Source organism: Oncorhynchus keta, chromosome 12 (assembly GCF_023373465.1).
Source record: "Oncorhynchus keta strain PuntledgeMale-10-30-2019 chromosome 12, Oket_V2, whole genome shotgun sequence".
Lineage (NCBI taxonomy): Eukaryota > Metazoa > Chordata > Actinopteri > Salmoniformes > Salmonidae > Oncorhynchus > Oncorhynchus keta.
Window position 1 is genome coordinate 21,047,917 of NC_068432.1, and position 25,014 is coordinate 21,072,930.

The 25,014-nt window shown below is 46.0% G+C and overlaps 1 protein-coding gene across 1 annotated transcript in view; it reads right to left on the reverse strand.

Annotated features, from left to right (window-relative positions):
* Positions 1-25,014, reverse strand: part of LOC118391115 (angiomotin) — a 51,768-nt gene that overhangs the window by 3,933 nt on the left and 22,821 nt on the right. The window contains 13 exon segments of the mRNA XM_035782146.2: positions 1,828-2,076; positions 2,722-2,957; positions 3,259-3,587; positions 6,051-6,200; positions 9,613-9,758; positions 10,099-10,191; positions 14,300-14,444; positions 14,596-14,919; positions 14,922-15,138; positions 16,697-17,684; positions 18,926-18,986; positions 19,115-19,173; positions 19,717-19,917. Coding sequence (XP_035638039.2) covers positions 1,828-2,076; positions 2,722-2,957; positions 3,259-3,587; positions 6,051-6,200; positions 9,613-9,758; positions 10,099-10,191; positions 14,300-14,444; positions 14,596-14,919; positions 14,922-15,138; positions 16,697-17,684; positions 18,926-18,986; positions 19,115-19,173; positions 19,717-19,917 — 3,198 coding nt within the window.

Genomic DNA, 25,014 nt, shown 5'->3' on the forward strand with positions numbered 1-25,014 from the left:
ATAAAGGGAATAGGCTATTTGCCTTAAAGAAAACAATATCCTGCACACTATATTTGAATAGGCGATTTGACCCCATATTGCCCATCCAGAGCATCTGACCCTTAACCTCTCCCCCCAGCTACTGCTTGGTTGAAACAAATGTGTGGTTTCTGGTAGAGGTTGACTGATTTCAAGTTTTCATAACAATCGGAAATCGGTATTTTTGGGTGCCAATTTGACGATTTTTTAAAATTTACTTTAATTATTATTATTTTATACCTTTATTTAACTAGGCAAGTCAGTTAAGAACACATTCTTATTTTCAATTACGGCCTTTGAACGGTGGGTTAACTGCCTCGTTCAGGGGCAGAAGATTTTCACCTTGTCAGCTCGGGGGATCCAATCGTGCAACCTTACAGTTAACTTGTCCAACGCAATAACGACCTGCCTCTCTCTCATTGCACTCCACAAGTTACCTGTTACGCGAATGCAGTACGCCAAAGTAAGTTGCTAGCTAGCATTAAACGTATCTTATAAAAAACAATCATAACCACTAGTTAACTACACATGGTTGATGATATTACTAGATATTATCTAGCGTGTCCTGCGTTGCATATAATCTGACTGAGCATACAAGTATCTAAGTATCTGACTGAACGGTGGTAGGCAGAAGCAGGCGTGAAAACATCCATTCAAACAGCACTTTCGTGCGTTTTGCCAGCAGCTCTTCGTTGTGCATCAAGCATTACGCTGTTTATGATTTCAAGCCTATCAACTCCCGATATGAGGCTGGTGTAACCGAAGTGAAATGGCTAGCTAGTTAGCGCGCGCTAACAGCGTTTCAAACGTCACTTGCTCTGAGCCTGTGGTTGTTTCCCTTGCTCTGAATGGGTAACACTGCTTTGATGGTGGCTGTCGTTGTTGTTGTGTTGCTGGTTCGAGTCCAGGGAGGAGCGAGGAGAGGGACGGAGGCTATACTGTTACACTGGCAATACTGAAGTGCCTATAAGAACATCCAATAGTCAAAGGTTAATGAAATACAAATGGTATAGAGGGAAATAGTCCTATAATTCCTATAATAACTACAACCTAAAACTTCTTACCTGGGAATATTGAAAACTCATGTTAAAAGGAACCACCAGCTTTCATATGTTCTCATGTTCTGAGCAAGGAACTGAAACGTTTGCTTTCTTACATAGCATACCCTTTTACTTTCTTCTCCAACACTTTGTTTTTGCATTATTTAAACCAAATTGAACATGTTTCATTATTTACTTGAGGCTAAGTTGATTGTATTTATGTATTATATTAAGTTAAAATAAGTGTTCATTCGGTATTGTTGTAATTGTCATTATTACAAATAAATAAATACAAATCGGCAGATTAATCGGTATTGGCTTTTTTGGTCCTCCAATAATCGGTATCGGCGGTGAAAAATCATAATCGGTCGACCTCTACTTCCTGGAATATTTCTTGAATTAGTCTCGTAACATGTCAAAACAGATTTTAAACAAAAGCCCATTTGCTTTTGGTTAGATCATTTTCCTAGAAACGATTCAGTTCAGTTCAAGTGATGGGCTACACTGACAATCACAAGCGTTGTTTGCCATTCTGCTATGTTGGCACTGCACATTGCAGAAGCATCCTCGTTGGTCACATCTAAACTAATTGAAAGTTTCTATTTCTCAAATTGCAGGCAGCGAACACTAAAATACTTCATATTAACTGGGTCTGAAAAACCTCTGGACCCTAGTTAAAGCATATAATTAGGACCTGTGGTCAGGACAAACTGCTGGCCTTGTGTCCCCTGTGGACAACACTAATGTCGATTGCACTGTCCTACTGTACCTGCGATGCGGTCAGGTATGTAGACGGGGCTGGGGCTGGAGAGGCGGCTAGGCAGGGTCGTGCTCTGCAGGGCTGGGGTGCTAGGCTTGCTGCTAGCCTCCTGGTTCTGGCCCTTGTCTGTCTGGGTGCAGCTGTCCCTGCTGCCCGTCTTAGAGTGGCCTGCTGTCAGGGGCAGGACCGGGGAGGGAGATGACGAGATGGACTCTGTCCTCAGAGAATCGGTACGGTACTCTGGACCCAACAGAACTCCTGAGGGGAGGGAACAGAGAAGACCTGTTAGGCATGTGGTGGTGCTGGGTTACCCATGACAACTTGTTTATTGATGCACGTTGAAGTAAGATAAAATAGTCGATAGTAACAGACAGTACATTCAGCATTCACACAACAATTAAGCAAGATTCAAATCAGCCTGTACCAGCAAGCACAGCACCATTGATAATATTGATAATATTACCACCCTCCTCCATCACCAGCAGGCTATTACTCATTCAATGTTACTATTGAAATCTAAGTTACATAAAAACCCACAGCTGAAGACCATTCATGTCAATGATACCCTCCACACCCCTTTGTCTCTCCGTCATCACGCTCTGACGCACACATCTCAGGGGCCAGGGAATCAACTTCCTGTACCCTCCCTGCCCTCTTCCTCCTAACCAGACTTCCGGCTTTTGTGCCTCTACCCTGCATCTGAAATGACACCCTTATAGTTCACTACTTTTCACAAGAGGTCGAGTCTAGTCAAAAGTAGTGCCCTCCCTATGTCTGCAGAACCAGTATCTAACCCACTCAATTCAAATTAATCCATCAAATATAACAAGGGGAAACTCAAATAGCCTTTATCATGTGGCACATAACACAACCAAACCCCATTAAAACCAATAGAATTCTTACCCAGGCTGCCCTTCCAGCTGCTGTCCTTGCGCTCTTCTGTGATCGGGGAGCTGCTGAGGCCCAAGCTGTGTGAGAGCAGGCCCGAGCCGCCCGTGTTGGCGATAGACATCAGAGACTTGGAGGGTCGCATGGTGGCCGCGGCATCCCGGTCCTTGTTGGGATCCTTCCTGGAACGCTGGTGGAGCACTTTGATCATGGCATCCTTCTCAATGATCTGGGCGTGCAGGTTCTTGATCCTATGGGACGGGACATGAGTATAGTTCTTCAAATAAAAGGAAGTACAACATCCTGCAAAGTGCAGACTGCATTAATATTTGAATGTGATTGTGTTCTGTATGATCAGTGAGAACAATTGCACTGAAGTTCTAGGATCTAGGGTAAGTGGTTGTGTTAAGCTGTTAAGGATCGTATCTGTATAGTGCACTGTACAGAACATGATTATTATATGAAATGGATAGGTTTAATGCCTCTCCAGGCATTTTGAAGATCAGTTGATCTGAATAGACCTGTGGATGTGTCTCAAACACAACTATCTACCTGCTTTCCATGTCAAGACAGCGGCGGTTGGCCAGCAGGATCTCCTCCTCCTCCTTCTGGATACGAGCCTCCACTGACAGCTGCTGCTCATAGCTGCTGCTGGCGGAGTGGCTTATCATTGACGACGACGTGTCCCTCTGGGTGGCGACGGAGGCGGCAGCGTCTAAGGCAAACTGCCTCATGACGCTCTCCTCCAGGTACTTCTGCTCCCACTTGGTCATGTCTGCCTCCAGGGCCAGGATCCTCTCCTCCTTCTCCCTCAGGTGCTCCATCAGAGCTGTGGCATTGTACTCCTGACCACTGCTGCTGCTCTGGGAGCCGCCTTGTCTCTGGATGGGTGGAGAGGAGGAAGGAAGACAATGGGGGTGGGAGATGTGGCCGTCAGTGAACATAATTGTTCCAAGAGCTCGACCGCCATCCAAGTGAGCAATCAAGTCACATTCACATTACCAATACACACAATTTCTGCCTATATCATGGGTTATGGCAACACTGGCTGGTAGAGAGGCAAGGCTCCAAGTATGTCTGTAGTCTCTGTGGACCAGACAATCTGTCTGCTCCCAAAGGCTTTAATGGAATATACAGTACCAGTCAAAAGTTTGGGCACACCTAGTCATTCAAGGGTTTTTGACTGGTTCTGTACATCGCTCTCTTCCTCTCTCCTACTTCTCTCCTTTCCCCTCCGGTGTTCTGTCATCTACAACCTTTCCCCCACATTCTCAGCATCCTTGAGGACCTGGCTGCGCTCTATTAATGAGAAAACATTATGTGATGCCCTGCTTGGCTCTGCTCGGACACACAGAAAGAGAGAATGGGATTTAAGGAATAGATCATCTCTGTTGGGACTGGGAGAGAGAGCCTGGAATTCTGGGTCAGGTCACCCTGCTGACGCTGAATGCAGCTGAGATGCTGCACCGTCTCATAGGCAGGTTAGTGTTTTTCATCATGAATCTATTTCTGGAGGCCGTTCTGTGGAGTGGTCACTAGCTGGCACAGCCACAAAGTCATAACATCTGATTTAAAGCTAACTCGAACCACACTGCTAACCCTAATGCTTAACACTAACCTTAAATCAAGACCAAAAAGCTAATTTTTCTTTACAATATAGCCAATTTTGACTTTGCAGCTGGCTTAAGGGGAAATCGCTCAGTTCTACCTTCAGGATCAGACTCATGACAATAAACATCAGCATGCGTCTCAGTGTCTTTAACACTGTTTATCCATGTATGAATCTGTTATTCAATGAGTTTCTATGCCCCCACCCCCTCCCCGAGTGGACGTTTAGTTTTTTTGACCGAACACTACACAGCTGATTCAAATAACCAACTCATCATCAAGCTTTGATCATTTTTTTATTTCTTTTTTGTTTCACCTTTATTTAACCAGGTAGGCTAGTTGAGAACAAGTTCTCATTTGCAACTGCGACCTGGCCAAGATAAAGCATAGCAGTGTGAACAGACAACACAGAGTTACACATGGAGTAAACAGTTAACAAGTCAATAACATAGTAGGGGAAAAAAAGAGTCTATATACATTGTGTGCAAAAGGCATGAGGAGGTAGGCGAATAATTACAATTTTGCAGATTAACACTAGAGTGATAAATGATCAGATGGTCAGATCAGATGTACAGGTAGAGATATTGGTGTGCAAAAGAGCACAGTGTGTAGTGCTACGGAAAAAACTCAAACGTGGCCCCAGGTTTCCCAGGACCGACTTTGGGAAACCCTGCTCTAGAGGGGTTCAAAAAGACGTTCGTTTTGAAGTGTGTGTCCTATCTGAGAGATATGAGAATGATCAGGAAACTTCTTTTTGACACATATTTAACCCCTTTTTTTTAAGCTACTAAACTACTTCCATATATATAATATCAGTCTAAACTTTGGACACACCCTACTCATTCAAGGGTTTCTCTTTATTTTTTACTATTTTCTACACTGTATAATAATAGTGAAGACATCAACACTGAAATAACACATATTGGAATCTCGTAGTAACCAAAAAAAAGCGTGTTAAACAAATCAAAATATATTTTATATTTGAGATTCTTCAAAGTAGCCACCCTTTGCCTTGAAGACAGCTTTGCACACTCTTGGCATTCTCTCAACCAGCTCCATGAGTTTGTCAGTCACCTGGAAGGCATTTCAATTAACAGGTGTGCCTTGTTAAAAGTACATTTGTGGAGTTTCTTTCCTTCTTAATGCATTTGAGCCAATCAGTTGTGTTGTGACATGGTATGGGTGGTATATGGAAGATAGCCCTATTTGAGCCAATCAGTTGTGTTGTGACATGGTATGGGTAGTATATGGAAGATGGCCCTATTTGGTACACGTGTTATTTGATGTCTTCACTATTATTCTACAATGTAGCTTATTATATTTAAATATATTAAATGTTAAAAAACAAAGAAAAACCCTTGAATGAGTAGTTGTGTCCAAACATTTCACTGGTACTGTACTTCCATTCATTTTGTAAACTGGTCCCAGGCTGCCTTCAGGTGAGTGTTGTGAGGCTTGTGGGCGTTCTAGAGCAAAACAACCGACATGAACGTGTTCGTGAGAGGCTCACCTTAGAGGGGTCATATTAGTACGTAGCCCAAACTGTTCGGACGCTACAGACGTTTTCGTGAGATGTTGTGGATTGAGACACAGACCATGCAAAAAAATATATATTTCTATCTTACACGGATTTTGCTGGGGATTTTTTGGAATGCAAATGAGATTTTCACGGGGCCCCGGGAATTCAGTCAAGTAGGTTAACACACCATGTGTGTCTGAGTGTGTGCTTCTCTCACCTGCTGCATGCGTAGTGACTCCAGCTCCCGCTCCAGCCGCGTGCGTAAGCGGTGCTCCAGCTGCTCTCTCTTCTCACAGGCAGCCTGGAGCTGGGCCAGGGCCTGCTGCATGCGCTCCACCTTCTCCACATACACCTGCTTCTTCTTCAGCTGCAGCCAGGGAGACAAAACATACAGACAGGATGTGGTCACGGCACAGACCGGAGGTCTGGAACACCGGAACTGTCGTTGTGTCACCATTAACTGGATAGCCTGAGAACACTACCTGCCCTCCAGGACACCTACACCACCCGATGTTACAGGAAGGCCATAAAGATCATCAAGGACAACAACCACCCGAGCCACTGCCTGTTCACCCCGCTATCATCCAGAAGGCGAGGTCAGTACAGGTGCATCAAAGCTGGGACCGAGAGACTGAAAAACAGCTTCTATCTCAAGGCCATCAGACTGTTAAACAGCCACCACTAACATTGAGTGGCTGCTGCCAACACACTGACTCAACTCCAGCCACTTTAATAATGGGAATTGATGGGAAATTATGTGAAATATATCACTAGCCACTTTAAACAATGCTACCTAATATAATGTTTACATACTCTACATGATTCATCTCATATGTATAAGTATATACTGTACTCTATATCATCTACTGCATCCTTATGTAATACATGTATCACTAGCCACTTTAACTATGCCACTTTGTTTACATACTCATCTCATATGTATATACTGTACTCGATAACATCTACTGTATCTTGCCTATGCCGCTCTGTACCATCACTCATTCATATATCTTTATGTACATATTCTTTATCCCCTTACACTTGTGTGTATAAGACAGTAGTTTTGGAATTGTTAGTTAGTTTACTTGTTGGTTATTACTGCATTGTCGGAACTAGAAGCACAAGCATTTCGCTACACTCGCATTAACATCTGCTAACCATGTGTATGGGACAAATAAAATTTGATTTGAAGTAGACAGGAAGTGGGGGGGGGGGTTGCATTCCATTCCAGAAACCTGCTCCTCCCTTTAACCCGACTTGTTCACTCCCCTTCTGACTGGGTTGGTGAAGGCAATGGTTTCCTTTGTTTGCACCACAATATAATTGCTCTCGTCTAAGGAATGAAAAGACAGGAGTTGAAATACGGCTAGGAAGGAAACAGGGAAACAGGTGAGACTTTGTTTCACCTATGCCCTCCTTCCTCCAAACATCCCCCACCCAGAGCCCCAACTCCAACCCCCCAATCCAAGATAATGCAGTATCCACAATACCCATGTTTCAATGTCCCTTTGAACTGCAGCAGGAGCTGTATTTGGCTCTACTCAATGGAATGATTTAGCTCAGGGACACTCTTTTTAAAGAAATAAGAGGAAAAGAGAGAAAGAGAGGGACAAATAGAGGAGCATATACAGAGTTCCCACACTGACAGAGAAACAGAGAAAGCAGGCCAAGAATCTGGCACTGTTCAGAGCTTTTTCATGGCAGATATAAAACTCCAACTCAACAGCCTTTGTTCAAGGAAACAAGCGTGAGTTTGTGGAGGTGCCGGGCAGAAGTGGATCAACCCTGTGCTTTTTAGGACACTCCAGGTCTGTTTCCTGCTTCGCTTGGCCCCAACTGGCTAACTAGCCTTCTGGGCTATTTCAGACATATTACCAGGCAGGGATATCAAAGCTCGGAGCAGCTCCACATGAGAGTTTTGTCCAGGTCCACACAGAGGCCAGTCTTTTGGACCATTCCTCTCGGAGGCTGGGCCATGAATGATGTTTTGAGTAAATATAAACAACCCATTTTGCAGTCGTTTGTCTTATCTTTTAAACAGTCCAAACCAACCCCATGAATCACAACTCAACACATACCAGACCCCATCTTTAGCCAATGACGTCATCAATACCAGGTGATAGGATGGATGACACTGTGGTTCAATACTGATATTCTCAGGCTATCCAGCTTAATGGTGACACAACGACAGGGAACATACTAGAGGTTGACCGATTAATCGGCATGAACGATTAATTAGGACCAATTTCAAGTTTTCATAACAATCGGTAATCTGCATTTTTCTATGCCGATTATGGCTGATTACATTGCATTCCACAAGGCAACTGTGTGGCAGGCTGACCACCTGTTACGCGATTGCAGCAAGGAGCCAAGGTAAGTTGCTAGCTAGCATTAAACTTATCTTATAAAAAACAATCAATCTTCTTCTGTTAATTTATCATCGAATCACAGCCTACTTCGCCAAATGGGTGATAATTTAACAAAAGAACATTCACGAAAAAAAGCACAATCGTTGCACGAATGTACCGAACCATAAACATCAATACCTTAAAACCAATACACAGAAGTATATATTTTTAAACCTGCATATTTAGTTAAAATAAATTCATGTTAGCAGGCAATATTAACTATGCAACAGTTTGGGCCGCCTGGCTCATTGCGAACTAATTTACCAGAATTTTACATAATTATGACATAACATTGAAGGTTGTGTAACAGCAATATTTAGACTTAAGGTTGCCACCTGTTCGATAAAATACGGAACGGTTCTGTATTTTCCTGAAAGAATAAACATTTTGTTTACGAAATTATAGTTTCCGGATATGACCATATTAATGACCAAAGGCTCGTATTTCTGTGTTTATTATATTATAATTAAGTCAATGATTTGATAGAGCAGTGAGTGGTGGTAGGCAGCAGCAGGCTCATAAGAATTCATTCAAACTTACCTACGTTTGCCAACAGCTCTTAGCAATGCTTGAATCACAGCGCTATTTATGACTTCAAGCCTATCAACTTCTGAGATTAGGCTGGCAATACTAAAGTGCCTATTAGAACATCCAATAGTCAAAGGTATAGAGAGAAATAGCCGACGTGTCATAATTCCTATAATAACTACAACCTAAAACTTCTTAACTGGGAACATTGAAGAACTGGGAATATTGAAGCACCAGCTTTCATATGTTCTGAGCAAGGAACTTAAACTTGAGCTTTTTTACATGGCACATATTGCACTTTTACTTTCTTCTCCAACACTGTGTTTTTGCATTATTTAAACCAAATTGAATATGTTTCATTATTTATTTCTGTATTACATTAAGTTAAAATAAAAGTGTTCGTTGTTCATTCAGTATTGTTGTAATTGTCATTATATATATATAAATCGTCCGATTAATCGGTATCGGCTTTTTTGGGTCGTCCAATAATCGGTATCGGCATTGAAAAATCATAATCGGTCGACCTCTAGAACATATTGTAGCTTGATTATTTTACACTCAACAGAAACTCATGCCTTGTCCACCAGGGGGCATAAATATACCCTCATTCAATCAACTGAACTAATGCCAGGATATATTCAAGTATCCAAGACATTTCTGATATCACCTATTCATGAAACAACAGTAAGAACAAGAGCGTTTAAACAGGCAGCCTAATTTGGATCTTTTTAAAATATAATTGGTCTTTTGACCAATCAGATCAGCTCTTTTGCACAATAATTGGGCAACATATCAGAATTGGCTTGCCTGTGTAAACACAGCATATGACAGTCAGATCCTCACCTCCTCCTCCAGTTTGACTACTTTGGCCTGGGCGTTGTTGAGAGCCTGGTCCCTGATCTCAATGTGTCGTCTCTGGTCGTCCGTGGAGGAGTGCAGTGAGTTCAGCTCTATCTCCAGCTTCTCCTTCTCACGCACAGTCTCTTTGTCTGGGAGACAAACAACACACTGAGGTCTAGCCCTTTAAAAAAATTGATCTTCCTTCCATTTACTAAAAATAGTTCTGTCATGAGGTGACTTTTTTTTTAAATGGCATTCTCCATATTAACTAAACATCTTAAACAGTGTTTTGTGTGTGTGTCATTTTGTTAAAAGTATGCAACTTGTAGTGAATAAGTAGTGTTTTTGCAGTACATGAACCCCAGACCCTTTGCCTGGTTCTTTTTCTAACTGATGAGGCCACACAGAGGTATGTTCAGAGTGGATGTAGAATGTCAGAGAGGCTTGGTCTAGCCTGGCGTTCCCTGATAGTGTGAGTGATTTGCTCACTCTGGGTGAGTAGCTGAGAGATGGTCTTTCGGTTGTCTTCCGTTCCCTCCCACTCCTTAGCAGCTAGCTGCTTGTTGGCAGTATCCATACGCTCTGCAACAGAGAATGGCATTACCAAAGTCAGGTCCGAGCCAGCCTGAGGGCCTAGTGGCCAAAGAGACACACATGTGAACACACACACACTTGTGCGTGCGCACACGCATAAATAAATATGCTCTTATTTTTGTAAATCAAATATTTGCAGGAATTAGATCATAATATGGCAACAACCTGGTCAAACGGGAATAAAGCTCTTTAAAGAAAACACTCTTAAACTCTTTGCAGAGTTGCACATTCCATGTAACCAGCCTCTAGTTAATATGCAGGATATGCGTGGTGGGTAGGGGGATTTTGGTGCTATTAAACAGCTCAAACAGACTTTCAACACACGGCTCTGTGATTGTGTAAATGTAGCCGTACAGCCCATGGAATTAAGGGAATATGGAGGTGGAGGGAATTCATAATCCCCTGAAGAGAATTTAATAGGCCCGGAATCAACGTGGAACGGCTCTAAGTTCTTAAGATCCCAGCCTTCGTTCCACTCACATTAAACGCCTTGGGACCCAGTTGCTCGGCAAAATGGAGCAAGCAAAAATAAAATCACTTTATATGCGCACATTTCTCCACAGAGGAGGAGGTCATCATTCTCTTTGGAGGATTATTTATTTGTATTTTAAAAACATTCATCACATATTAAATATATATCAGAATCAGTACAAAAGGCACCAAGTATTATTTAGTGTCCTCTTGATACCCACTCCGGTCCCACAACTCTTCAATCCCCTAACCCTCCCTACCCCACCATCCCATGTAAATACAATTACTTATTGTAGGTAAACTACAACCAACATGTAAGAAAGAACTGAAAAGTATGGTAAGAATTGAGTCAGGAGAACATTGTCCTGAAACAAAACACACCATTATTTCTGGGCCAAACGTTTCGGGTGACACGACCAAATGCACACAGAAATGTGAGTTATAGATCTGTCATACTCATTGAAAGCAGGTCTAAGAAGCGGAAGATCTGTTGTATGTGCGCTATTTCTATGCTTTCCGTGCTTAAGTTTCGTTTTTGCTTCTTATACTTTGGGTTTTGTACACCATCTTCAAACAGCTGAAAATACAATATTTTGGATTATTGAACAGATATTTCACAGCGGTTTAGATGGCACAATGATTCTCTACACTATACATGGCTTGTTTTGTCACAAACTGAAATAAGGCAAACTATTAGAATTTTAGCAACCAGGAAATGGCGGAGCGATATCTGCATTTTGCATCTTTAAAATAATATTTTGTTGAGTGTTAAGTCAACTAGGCTGGGTCATGAAACATACAGAGAACATTCCAGAAACAAATATTCAGTTGTTCCATTTCTATTCCGTGTTTCTCGAAACACAACAACGACTGAGGTATACGTTTAGCCTAAACCCCCAAACGTAGAGCAAGATCCATTTCACATGTGTACGGCTGCCAATACAATAGAGGAAGGAAAGACCCCCCAAAAAAGTTATATGTGATTTGTTGTAAAAGCTTGGAATCTCCCCATGGACCCGGTCTGGGCAGGGAGCCATGAATGGAGGTTTTTCTTTCCTCTGCAGTACTGAAGAGCCCAGTGAAGTAGAGACTAGAGACATGAAACTGCCCCCCACCCACTCGGCTTCAGCTCAGAAATTCCTACAGAAACAGAGTGTGAGGATTGGAGTGCTATGGGTCTATGGTCTGCTTTATAGTAAAGATATGAAGTTGAGACTTTGGACTGCCTGTAAACACTAACATATCCAATTTATTGATCATATTGATTCATTGACAGATCGACCAATTGATTGCTCTTTTACGTTTGCCCAGTACTTTTCCACTGTGCCAAAGTCAATACTAGGACTGTGCCGGTCATGAATGTGTCAGCCGGTTATTGTCATGCAAAAGTCTGCCGGTCCCACGGTAATGGACTGTTAATGAAGATAAACACGTTTAGCATCTCCAGGCCTCCACACATATAAGCCACCGATGTGCCTTTTGAACATTTAAAAAAGTAAAATAAATACATTTATTAAGCTGGCCGCCCCGCCAAATTGAGCAGTCAGGGGAGAACGGCCTTAGTCAGGGAGGTGACCAAAAACCTGATGGTCACTCTGACAGAGCTCTAGAGTTCCTCTGTGGAGATGGGAGAATCTTCCAGAAAGACAACCTTCTCTGCAGCACTCCACCAATCAGGCCTTTATGGTAGTGGCCAAAAGGAAGCCACTCCTCAATAAAAGGCACATGACAGCATGCTTGGAGTTTGCCGAAAGGCACCTTAAGACTCTCAGACCATGAAAAACATGATTTAATCCATTTTAGATTAAGGCTGTAACGTAACAAAATGTGGAAAAAGTCAAGGGGTCTGAATACCTCCCAAAGACACTAAATACTGTGCCATTATTTTATATTACATGATTTCATAGTAAAAAGAATATAATAGAAAGGATATTTTTTCCCATTACAGAGCGAATGCGCATGTGAAGCGACTATGTTGAGCGTAAAAGTGATCATTTGTATACCATTGGCTCTCCAATAGTATGCCTGTAACTACACACTGTCTAATTTGGGAAGCCAAGTGAAATCTGTTCGGCAACATTGATAGTAACATGTGTTTATAACAAAACATATTTCATTAAACTGTTGACAGCCCCTCTCTCTGTGCGCTGGAGAAAGGACTGAAGGAGAGAGAGGAGGAGATGGAAATGCATGGTGGTGAGATATTCTGTAGCTAAAGGTAATGTGTCAGCCTATTTATTATAAACATATAAAAAATGCCCCACTTCTAGGCTATTCAAAATCAAATACAAATTCACTATAATTGTAGGCTAAGTCTGTAAGCCGCCCTGTACAGGGGCGGCAGGTAGCCTAGTGGTTAGAGCATTGGGCCAGTTACCGAAAGGTTGCTAGATTGAATCCCCGAGCTGACAAGGTAAAACTCTGTCGTTCTGCCCCTGAACAAGGCAGTTAACTCACTGTTCATAGGCTGTCATTGTAAATAATAATTTGTTCTTAACTGACTTGCCTAGTTAAATAAAGGTTTCAATTAAAAAATAGTCAATGAACCAACAGCATCGTCTAGATCTATATGTTCTCTTCCAGACTCATGGATAAAAAGGTTGGAGTGTAGCATAAAGTAACCAGTCCACCCAGTATGCATAATAACCACACTCGAAGGCCATGACTAGAATTAGTTGAATTTGAGTATAGGCTAGAACAATTATGTACCAAAGACATCTTAAATCAGTTTTTTTTTGTGATTTTCTGCCGTGCGTAAAATGTGGTAGGCTATGTATTGTATAACGGCACAGTCTAATTTAACTCTTTTTCAGGCTTGGACTCATATATGGGCCTATGAGTATGGGTGTTTTGAATGAATCATCACCTTATAAAGTGCTGTCCATTTGATTTGTGTTAAGCTTTGAAACAACATCCACAGCGACCATGTTTTCCACTCAGTTTCAACCTGTTGTTGAACTTCTTTCTTCAAATTGATCAATCACAGTGAGGAGAGTTTTAAAAGCACGTACTGTTTTGATGATAGGTGTCTGCTGTGATTCGCATTGATGTTAGAGGGACAATAGATCTCTGAGTACCAGGCCATTAGGACATTTATGGTAGTTAGACAGTTGGGTACTACCAAAGCATGTCCAGAGTGCATAAAATGAGATTCCTGTGTCTCAACAGTCATGTGGAATTTTACTGTGGTCATGACTTATGACTCCAGGTATGGCGATAATACGGTCACCGCGACAACCCTAGTCAATGCACAATAGTGACATTATGAACAACACCAGTTTCAACAACATCACAGCACTCTAGTCAAATGCTTATAAATAGGACCAGATGGAATTGGTGGACGCTGGATATCCACAAGTCCTCAGAAAATCCAGTTAAATCAAACGTAACAATGGAATCAATGCAAACCAAGCCTGGCTTCTGAATATGAATAAATACATTACTGAACAAATATGCTAAACTGAAGTCATCTAAATCCAATGCAGAAAGGACACACACTTTTTGCTCACAAAAAAAAGTAATGCATGGAATAGGTTTAATCTACTGCCATAAATCCATGGACAGGTATCCTTTGAACATTAAACTATGCATGCCTTGGATATTCCAGCTGTTTATGGCCTCTCACCTCTGAGGTCCCTGTTGAAGTCGTGCAGCCTGCGCACCTCCAGCTCCAGCTTGTTCCTCATGGTTTTCTCCAGAGCCTCCCTCTTAGTGGATGACTTGGCCAGGTTCTCATAGGCCTCCGACACCAGCGTGATCTCTGTCTCCAACTGACCGGGGAGAGAAGGGGGGGGGCTAGTCCTTAGGCACGTGTTGATCCAAAAGGATTGGTGTATGCAATATGGCAGAAGAAGGTGGAACTATAACCATACTGTTTATACCCATTCAAAAATGTCAGATCGAGATTTGTCCCCCTTTTACCTTCTGCAGCTTGGTGACCTTCTCGCAGCACACCTCCATCTCCTGCTTGAGCAGCCGGTTCTCCTCTGACACCATGTCCACCATCTGCTGGGCGCGGGACATCATGGCGAAGGGTCCCCCTGGGGGTGGGGGTAGTGCTGGGGAGGGTGGCCCTGGGATGACTGGGAGTGGTACTGTTGGTGCTGGTGTTGTTGTTGTTGCTGCTGTTGTTGATACTGGTGGTGCTGCTGGTGGTGCATCCTGGAGGTGGAGCCGTAGGGGTCGTGTGGGAAGCTGTGGCCCCTCTGAATTGGAGGGTGCATGGGCCCGGGACAATATGGGTCTCCCTGGTGTGATCCAGGGCCCTGGGTGCTTCGGGGAGCCATGGCGGCGTAGGGGTCCCCCTGGGGGTGGGGGTGTGTGTGGGAGGGGTGGGAGGCGCTGAGGAGACTACCGAGGGTGGAGGACTGGGCTCGGGACAGAGAGCCCACTGAGGTGACCGAGGAGGTGGGGCTGTGGTGATGGACAGACCTCTGGGAGTGGACGGAGCTCTCCTTATTGGACCTGTGGACATGACAGCCAATCAGAGAGGTTATCACTAATGGAATGTTCGTTTGTTGACTGTATGTGGGTCTTTGGGTCACTCAAGCACAGCTGACTAACAGTCCATAGATATTAACATAACTTATATCTTAGTGCTTGTTTATATAAATATATAACCAGGCAAAACATAGACAATGATACTATCTGTTTAATGTAATCTATGGTGATTCACCTGCCAGAAGCCAACAAGTTTTTTTTCAACTGACCTAAAAACTATTGTGAACCACTTTAGAAATAAGCAAACATTCCTGTCTACATGAGACGTCATCAGAGAGCGAACGATCGTGTCGCCACAGGTTTCAGCTGATGATTAAAATGCTGCGGTATTCATAGCGGTTTGCCAATTATTTACTTTCAGGTAAAGAAATGATCAAGCAGGAGGGAAAACAGGCAGAACCGGATGTGTCTATCCCCTCTATCCCGACAACTGGCTCAGTGTGTGAGAGAAACAACAGGCCTTCCTCATCAGCTTTCCAGCTAATCAAGAAACCTGTTCACCTAAACAGACTGTCTGGCAGGTAGGGAGGGATGTAGGTAGGCAGGTAGAGAGGCAGATAGTCAGGGAGGCAGACAGGCAGCCAGATAGGGTGGCAGCCAAACAGGCAGGTAGTCAGGGAGGCAGAGGCAGCCAGATAGGGAGGCAGCCAGACAGGCAGGTAGTCAGGGAGGCAGAGGCAGCCAGATAGGGAGGCAGCCAGACAGGCAGGTAGTCAGGGAGGCAGAGGCAGCCAGATAGGGAGGCAGCCAGACAGGCAGGTAGTCAGGGAGGCAGAGGCAGCCAGATAGGGAGGCAGCCAGACAGGCAGGTAGTCAGGGAGGCAGACAGGCAGCCAGATAGGGAGGCAGACAGGCAGCCAGATAGGGAGGCAGACAGACAGGCTGGTAGTCAGGGAGGCAGACAGGCAGACAGATAGGGAGGCAGCCAGACAGGCAGGTAGTCAGGGAGGCAGACAGGCAGCCAGATAGGGAGGCAGCCAGACAGGCTGGTAGTCAGGGAGGCAGACAGGCAGCCAGACGGCCAGGCAGGCAGGATGATATATGGATAGGACAAGTAAGTCACCCTCTAGCAGTGTGTGTGTGTAGGCAATGACCCTAAGTCACAATCACCCCTAAAAAAAAAGCCTAAATCAAAAGCCTAAATCACCCCTTCGAATGTTAGAGGAGAAGCTCTCAATCATGTTGCCTTGTCCAAAAAAGCTCAAGACACAGTGGGTATGTCATTTGTTGAAGTTCTGGATGCCACCCCAGAAGAGACTTTAAATAAATAGCCAGCAGACACAGGGCAGTCTGTCTCTCTAGGGTCATGTTAGGAGTGTGTTTCTCAGCTGAGCCAGGTGTTTGTCATTCAATTAACCAAGACTATCAGTTTTTGTTACTTAAGTACTGGTAGCCACATCAACAACATGGCACTATTAAAAGTTTGATACTATCGTAAAAGTGATATAGCTCAGACAGGCAGGATGTTCCTTCAGACAGTCAGTGAGTCAGAACGGGGGAGAGGTCTGTTAATCTTACTCACCTGAAGGAGCCGTACTCTGGCGGAGGCTGGTAGCGGACGTGTGGCACCTCGTTCCTGCCCTGCTCCCTTGGCCGATGGTCCTGGTAATAGTGCCCACCTTGTTCCTGATGCTGCGGCAGCTGTTTGGAAGAGGAGCCCATGTTCTTGAAGGGGTAGTCAGGTGGGGGGCCCCGGTGTTGGCCCGAGGGCTTGTAGTAGTCCCCCGGCGGACCCGGAGGGGGCAGCTGGGGGGAAAGAGGGGCACTAGTGACAGGGGCGTGGGCCTTGACCCCGCTGGTGGCCAGCGAGAGCTGCATGAGGCGCTCGGAGAGGGAGCGCACGTGGCCCTGCTTCAGGTCCTTGAGCCCGTCGTCCTGGTGCACCTTTCCCCCGCTGCTCAGACGCTGAACCGTGGGACGCCCCTCCGTACGCACCTTGCCATTGTTGGTTACAGCCGTCACGTAAAATGCTGCGCCCACTGACGGAGGCAACTGTTGTTGTTGTTGTTGATGTAGCTGGTGGTGCGGGTGGCCGCGAAAGTACTGCGACTGCACCTTGGCCTCCTCGTAGGTGGGTAAGTCCTCTGGGTTGGGGCCCTGGCCGCTCCCTCCCCCAGCACCACTCATCCCTCCTACTCCACTACTTCCCCCACCACGGGAGCCCAGTTTCTCCATGCCACTGTCTGCCTGCAGCTCCTGTCCCTGGGGCTCCTGCCGTGCGATGTGGGGCACCATGGAGTCGTGCCGGTCGTCGTTGGGGCCTCCCTGGCCCGGGTAGCCCCCGCTCACCCCTCCTTCCTGCTGCTGCCGCTGCCGTTGCTGCTCCTGCATGGCCAGCTGGTAGTTGCGTCCCTCGTCATAGCGCATCTGCTCCTGGAGGAGTCGTTGCAGGACGGTGTTGCTGCTGCCACTGCTGCTGCTGGACGTCTCGTCGGCCGCCGCCCTCATCTCAGCCTCCCGAAGACCACGCACCTCATGGAAGGACGAACTGCGCCCGCGGTCGATGTTCCCTGAGAGACGGGAGATTGGGACGGAGAAGGGTGGGTGAGGGGAGGAGGGCGATGAGTCGAGAAGAGATTGAATAGAGGGGTTGAGATGGAGTTGGTGACAGCAGAGAGAGAGGAGATGGGGGAGAGAAGGGTAAAAGGTGGTGAGAGTGAGCGAGAGGAGGAGAGGCAGTCAGAGAACACACAAGCCATTTACCAACCACCCCCAACACTCATGAGGGCCATAGCTGAGCACACTGAACACCAGACATAAGTGATGTTAAGGTGAAACAGAATGGAGATGAAAACAACAACAAACGGACTGAACCACCACGATCCTCTGAGAAAACTGGAGAAGAGGTGAACCGCCCCACAACCACTCAAGAGGTAGTTCAGCTCAAACCAGAAAAAAAGCATATCAAACCAAAACTCACTTTGACAAATGAGTCGCATTGGAAGGTATTTGATGGGTTTTAAAAGGTCAAATCGGGTGCTTACAAATGTCGGTTTCCAAGGCTATTTAGAGCCAAATTAAACATATGACTATACAACACCATCGTCAGCAGAAATACTGACTTATAGTCAGGCCAAATTGAAGGTCACCCAAACCAACCGATTACATGGTCCTAAATCCCAGAGTCAGAGCGTTAAGGACCACCCAGGAGCGTATACTGTAACCCCACTCCCCTTGTGTAGGACAGGACATCAGACTTTTACTGTCAACATGCAGTGAGCACTACTATCGTCAAATGAATCATGCCCATTTTAATTACTCCCGACTCATTTTATCATTACCCAGCAGATCATTTTCAGAAGGCAAAACCGTTGATTCGAAAATCTAAAAACTCTTTGATCCCAAGCTAGGCATTGTGATTGGTAGACATTAGACAATCATACAGTAGGGGAAGGCAAACATGTTTTAGTAAAAAAACATTCAAAAGTCATAAAGTAGAAACCACCCAGGGCATGTTAGCTGTTAATTAGCTAACACGCAGGTCTAAATCAAACACACTCATTTCCGGAGAGTTAAAATGTACTCTTTAACTTCATCCAATAAAAAGCCACAAGCAAGTGTTATGCTTTAAGGGCTTCACTAGATTAAGGAGCTATTTAGAAACTCAGACTTCTTTCATGTTTTTTTTGTGGGTTTTTTCTCCCAAACTGGGTTCTATGGAGTGGTTTCCACTGACGACCTTGAATGCCATTTAAGAGTTCTAGTGGTTAAAGAGGCACCATCTACAAAGTAATGAAGGTGAAATTATTACATCTATTGCTTTCTGATATTCTTCTCATTCTCAAGGAGGACGAAGCTTTTTTCCGAAACATCTGTGGTAAATAAATAAATATAAGAAAGTCAGCTTTGGGCCATCCGCCCGCGGGGCTCTCTTCCAAGTCGAAGAAGGAAAAGAGAGAAAAATTAATGTCACAATGGTAGTATACTCTCCCCGACATACTTCCACTGCTATTTCCTGCAGCTCTTCTCCTTTTTCTGACTCGCCCTCTTCAGAACCAACTAGTACCAACCAGGACAATGGACAAATGGAGGATGGAACAGAAACAAAACACAAACAACTGAAAATAAACGGGGAGAGAAATGAAGGATGCAGTGGCATGAGAGAAGGCATTGGTTTTTGACACAGCGAGACAGTGATTTATTTAAAAGGCTGCTGCCTGCGTCCTGTATACAGAGGATGTAGGGAATCTGACAGGCAGGCAGGCAGCACACTAGACTGGACACCGAGCAGACGGGGGCATTTCTTAACTCCTTTTACTTTCACATAGTAGTCTCTACTATACTGATGCTAATTCATGTACTAACATTGGCATTCAGAATCGTCTACTTCTGCTTAATCAAATTCATGAAAAGGGTAAAACTACTACTGTGCCAGATGAATTGTGTTGGGTTGCTTGAAATCAAAACTCAGTCTTACTGTACTGGCTCGTTTAAAATCTGCTCGTTAATTATTCTTCTACACCCCCTCTGTGATATTGTAACCCCTGCCATCTTCTATACCCCCCGCTAGACTTATTCTACTCGCTCCCTCTGGTCACCTACCTGTGTGGCTGCTCTCACTGGGCTCCTCCGGCACCGCTCTCACTGGGCTCTGCTGCTCATGATGCTGGGGAGGACAGGTACCGAGATGGGGGTCTCTGGGGGGTCCGGTGGGGGTCTCCTGCTGGCCCTGTCGTGTCACCAGTTCCTCCAGGCGCTCCAACACGTAGAGGCGCTGGTCCACGTCGCTTAACCCCAGCCACTCTGCAACAGGAAGAGCCACTCTCAACCAACCAGCCTCAATAATGGGGGTGGGGTCCCACACGCATGGCCGCAGGGGCCACTCAGGGGAGGAGGAGGAGGGGCGAGGGTTTTGGGAATGTGAAATGGGGGGGGGCACTTTCAGTCAAGTCGTTTCCTCCCTCTCAGGTTTGGCCGTGAGCAGATCGCGGAAGCCAGAGTGAGCCTTGCCCCCTACAGCTGTGTGACTGGCTGTGCAGGGGTTTGGGAAGTAACTGTGTGTGTGTGTGTGTGTGTGTGTGTGTGTGTGTGTGTGTGTGTGTGTGTGTGTGTGTGTGTGTGTGTGTGTGTGTGTGTGTGTGTGTGTGTGTGTGTGTGTGTGTGTGTGGGCCTTTGGCTGGAATCAAACACAGGATATGAGGATGTTCAGGATTCGGTCAGAACATAGAGAGAGAAAGGGGATCTGAGCTTTCTCCTGACAAAACAAGACAACTCCCATCTCTGTGTGAACCAGAGGTGATTCTCTGGACACAATCTTTCGCGGGGAAGTTACTAACATTGTGAGAGACAGTTACAGCTAAAACAAGTTCAAGTATTCGTAAAAACAATTTTGAAAGAGAAAGTCCACTGAAATGTTCTTCCCTAGGCTCTTTGTCAGCAGGCGTTCGGAAGTGGTTGAAATCCCGGAGAGACAGTCAAACTCTCAACAGAAATGGGTCCTACAGACCTGGCAGCCATAACCCACACATGCACACGTACATGCACTTCCCTTCCTCTAACACAGCGAGAGCAATCAGTGCTGATAAAGCCAGATTTGGTTTCTCAAAACACACACACCCAAGACACGTACATCCACTTGCAGACACACGTACATACATGTAAAAACAAATGTAAGAGTACACACACACACACACACGATAGGACAGTATGATGAGAAAGACAATCAGTATCACAACAGGGACTAATCACCCTCCCCTCTGAATAATGACTTCCAGATGGTCCCTTCAACCCCCTCTCCCATCGTTTGCTGGCGCTCAAACTGTAAGTTCCTTGACGGTTTCAGATAAACAGTTTATTCCGTAGCCAGAGCTGGCCGCAGTGGATTCAGGGAATCTGGCATTCCGGTCGTTCCTCAGATAGGTCTCCCTGTCAGTGTTCCCATTGGCTTTGACCTCTGTGTGTCATGTCAGCCACACACACACACCTTGCTGACAGTTTAAGTGTTGGCCATGGTGTGTGAGTCAGTCGTGACTGAAAAACAACACCTACAGAGAGTCAGGAGCCTGGCGTACCTTTACACATCCCTGAGCTAGCCTGGGTCTGGCCTGGGTCTGGCCTGGGTCTGGCCTGGGTCTGGCCTGGGTCTCAGCAGCACAGACAGAGCACAGCATGACATTCACCTCAACACGCACACTGTTTGAAATTCCACTGTCACCATTTGAGAAATAACATTCAAGTTCATGTCTCACATCCATCCACCTTGTTTGAAATACCACTGTCATGATGGATCTTAACTGCAAATTCACACAAAGTATTATAAAGGATCACATACCAAGGGAGCAGTAGGCTACAATGGAATTTTGTGAGATATTCCACAGAACCAAAATAACGCCAAGAGATCCAGCCTACTGTATTCAATCCAAGTCAATCTTTCCCACGAAGCAGCTAACGCACTCAGTATCACACACTGCTCTCAGCTCATACCTTTGTTCTGCAAAGAGCTACCACGGCACGGCACACCTCTCTTCTTCCCTCCCTCCCACTTTCCAGCAGGTGGGGCTTGGACTAGGAGGACAGGTGAATCTGGAGGACCTCCAGGATCTCGTCACACCCTCATACCTGCGCTCTGGTGTAACCGTTCCTTTACACCGTTTGCCATTATACCATTAACCCGCCAGCCACCTGCTGCTTCACCACACACACACTTCCTCTTTAGAGGGCCAGCCCTCACCTGTCGTACCAATGGAGGGACAGACAAACAGGTGAGTCAGGAGAGAGAGATAGAGGTAAGAGATATGAGAGAGATGGGGGGGCAGACTAACAGACAGGTACAATATAAGGGTTAAGGAAGATAAAAATGAGTCAGGCCAGAGAGGTAAGAGAGTTGAGTAATAGGCAGGTGATTCAGATGTGACACCAAAACATTATGAAACCCATTGAGGGACAATCACTAACAGATGATAATGGGTTTTGGACCAAAACAAACTAAGGGTGACTCAGGTCGGCTAAATAACATGGACTCATTGAACTCAACATCACAGGAGAAAGGGAGAAGATTTGTCCAAATTAAGCTGATTCAGGTCCTTTGATCCCTGATGAGGGTCCTGACCACCTGTGTGCTGTGTAAGGTGTGTGTCTGTCTAAACTCTCGTTAACTTCTCTCCTTGTCTTTCATCAGTAGCCAGGCTGGGGGAGCCAAAGTCAACCCTGGCAGGCAGGTCTGGAATCAGGTGGAGACTGATGGGAGTGTGAGTGGATGGGCACAGTTGTAAACTCCCGCTGGCCCCAGATCAGTGAGTCAGACAGGCCTACACAGATAGAATGGCTGGGAAAGCTGTGCAAGAGTTAGTCAGTCTCTCTACAAAAACCCTAAAGGAAGGAAGAGAGAGAGAGAGAGAAGAGAAAAGAGAGAGAGAAGAGGAGGAGAGAGGGAAGAGGAGGAGGAGAGACAGAGAAAAAGAGTATGAGTGGGAAAGAGAGAGTGAGTAAGAGAGTTAAAGGGAGACAGTAAGACAACAGATTTCCCTCTCTCAGAGCTCCACTGAATTAAGATGGCATCAATCATTGATAGCCAGCCACGTTCTAAAACCTACAGGCTTATGACCAGAAACATATCTCATCTGAGTGAGAGGTATTCAGCCTTTAGCCTGATCCAAGACCTGTGTAGAGGGAAGACACTGTTTCAACCTCTGCTCCTAGTGTCAGCCAGCGATTAACCGGGAGCTTTGAGATGCACTGATATACACTAGTAGCTCGTTATGCCTATTATGAAATGCCCTTTCATATTTTAAATGGAGCCTGAGGTTGCACTGTCTTATGTAAATATTTGCCTTCAATGCGCAAGTTTCCCAGCGCCCCCACACACACAGCCTGTTTATTCTGCTAATACACCAGGAATGCAGAGCGGGATGAGTAGCAGTGGGAGAGAGAAGGGGGAAGGGAGAGAGAATGGAAAAGGAAAGAGGGGTGTTGCCACGGGAAAGTAAGCATTTCATTGGACGGTGTATACCATGTGTATCCTGTACATATGACTAATAAAACCTGAAACAAGGAAGACAGGAAGGAAAAGGAGAGAGAACTAGAGTGGGATAGATGGAGGGAGACAAAGAGAGAAATGGCCTCTGACAGTAAGATTGATGCTTGACCTCATCAGTGTGAGACACTGCAGGTTTCCCCTCAGTAGACATACTGCAGGATACACACACTTGGTCCTGAAAGTGCACCACACGCACACACTGTGCGTATCCTGCCGTCTCCAGAGAACACATTGTACACACCAGTCGTTTTTCCCTCAGGAGAGATAGTGCAGGTTACACATACAGGGGTCCTGGGAACACCTCACATGCCCCACCACGGACACACGCCCCCACCACGGACACAGGCCCCCACCACGGACACAGGCCCCCACCACGGACACAGGCCCCCACCACGGACACACGCCCCCACCACGGACACACGCCCCCACCACGGACACAGGCCCCCACCACGGACACAGGCCCCCACCAGGGACACAGGCCCCCACCAGGGACACAGGCCCCCACCACGGACACAGGCCCCCACCACGGACACAGGCCCCCACCACGGACACACGCCCCCACCACGGACACAGGCCCCCACCACGGACACAGGCCCCCACCAGGGACACAGGCCCCCACCACGGACACAGGCCCCCACCACGGACACAGGCCCCCACCACGGACACAGGCCCCACCACGGACACACGCCCCCACCACGGACACACGCCCCCACCACGGACACACGCCCCCACCACGGACACAGGCCCCACCACGGACACAGGCCCCCACCACGGACACAGGCCCCCACCACGGACACAGGCCCCCACCACGGACACAGGCCCCCACCACGGACACAGGCCCCCACCACGGACACAGGCCCCCACCACGGACACAGGCCCCCACCACGGACACACGCCCCCACCAAGGACACACCCATCACTAAGTACAAACACACACACTTAGTTTTCCCCAGGGGAATCATGAACACAGACTTAGCTTTCCCCAGGGGAATCATGAACAGGAGCAGTAGGTAAGATGAAGATGATTTACACTCTTTTCAGACCAGGAATAGAGCTAGGGGCAGACCTGGGTTCAAATACTACTTGAAATCTTTCAAAAACTTTTGGCATTTGCGTTAGCCTGCCTGGACTGCCATGCTAGCAGGATTTGCACCTTTAGGACTTTTCCATTAGTTTCACTGCAACAGGCAAGTGCAATCAACCAGCCAAAGTATTTACAAATAATTCTAATAGTATTTGAACCCTGGTCTGCCCAGGGCTAGGAGCTGGGAAACTAGGATACTACGCAAACACTCAACCATACTTCCCTGTGTCTCACAAGAGTCCCAGTCATGTTTTCTCAGAAGGTACTCCCACACGGCCCATACACACATGCAGCTGTAGAGGGCAGAGAACAGTGTCCTAGTCCCCATCTGCTTCAGATCCACAATTTGCTCTGCCTACGTAGAGAGAAAGGACTGAAGGAGATGACTGTCTTTGTCCTGCATCTGCCTTCTGTCCACTGCACAGTAACAAACACTGTATAGTCGCACACTTAGCCCCAGGGAATATGTGGGTTTTTGATCCCAATATGGCAACCCCCTTCTGACATACAAACGGACTGGGGGAGAGAGAGGCAACTAACTAACCCCAAAGAACCCTGTAGCTAAAGCATACTGCCCCCCTTCACTCACACACACACAAACGGTCATCTTTCTCGGCAGTGTTTATGTAAGAGCGGAACATTAGTGGAAGGCTTCCAGTGGTTTAATGAACTCCAGAGAGCTCGTCCACATTCAGCTTTTCTCTCAACTTAATGTAGGACAAGATAACACTGACAATATTGTTATGGGAGAGACAGGAGAGGAGAGGGAGGGAGGGAGGGA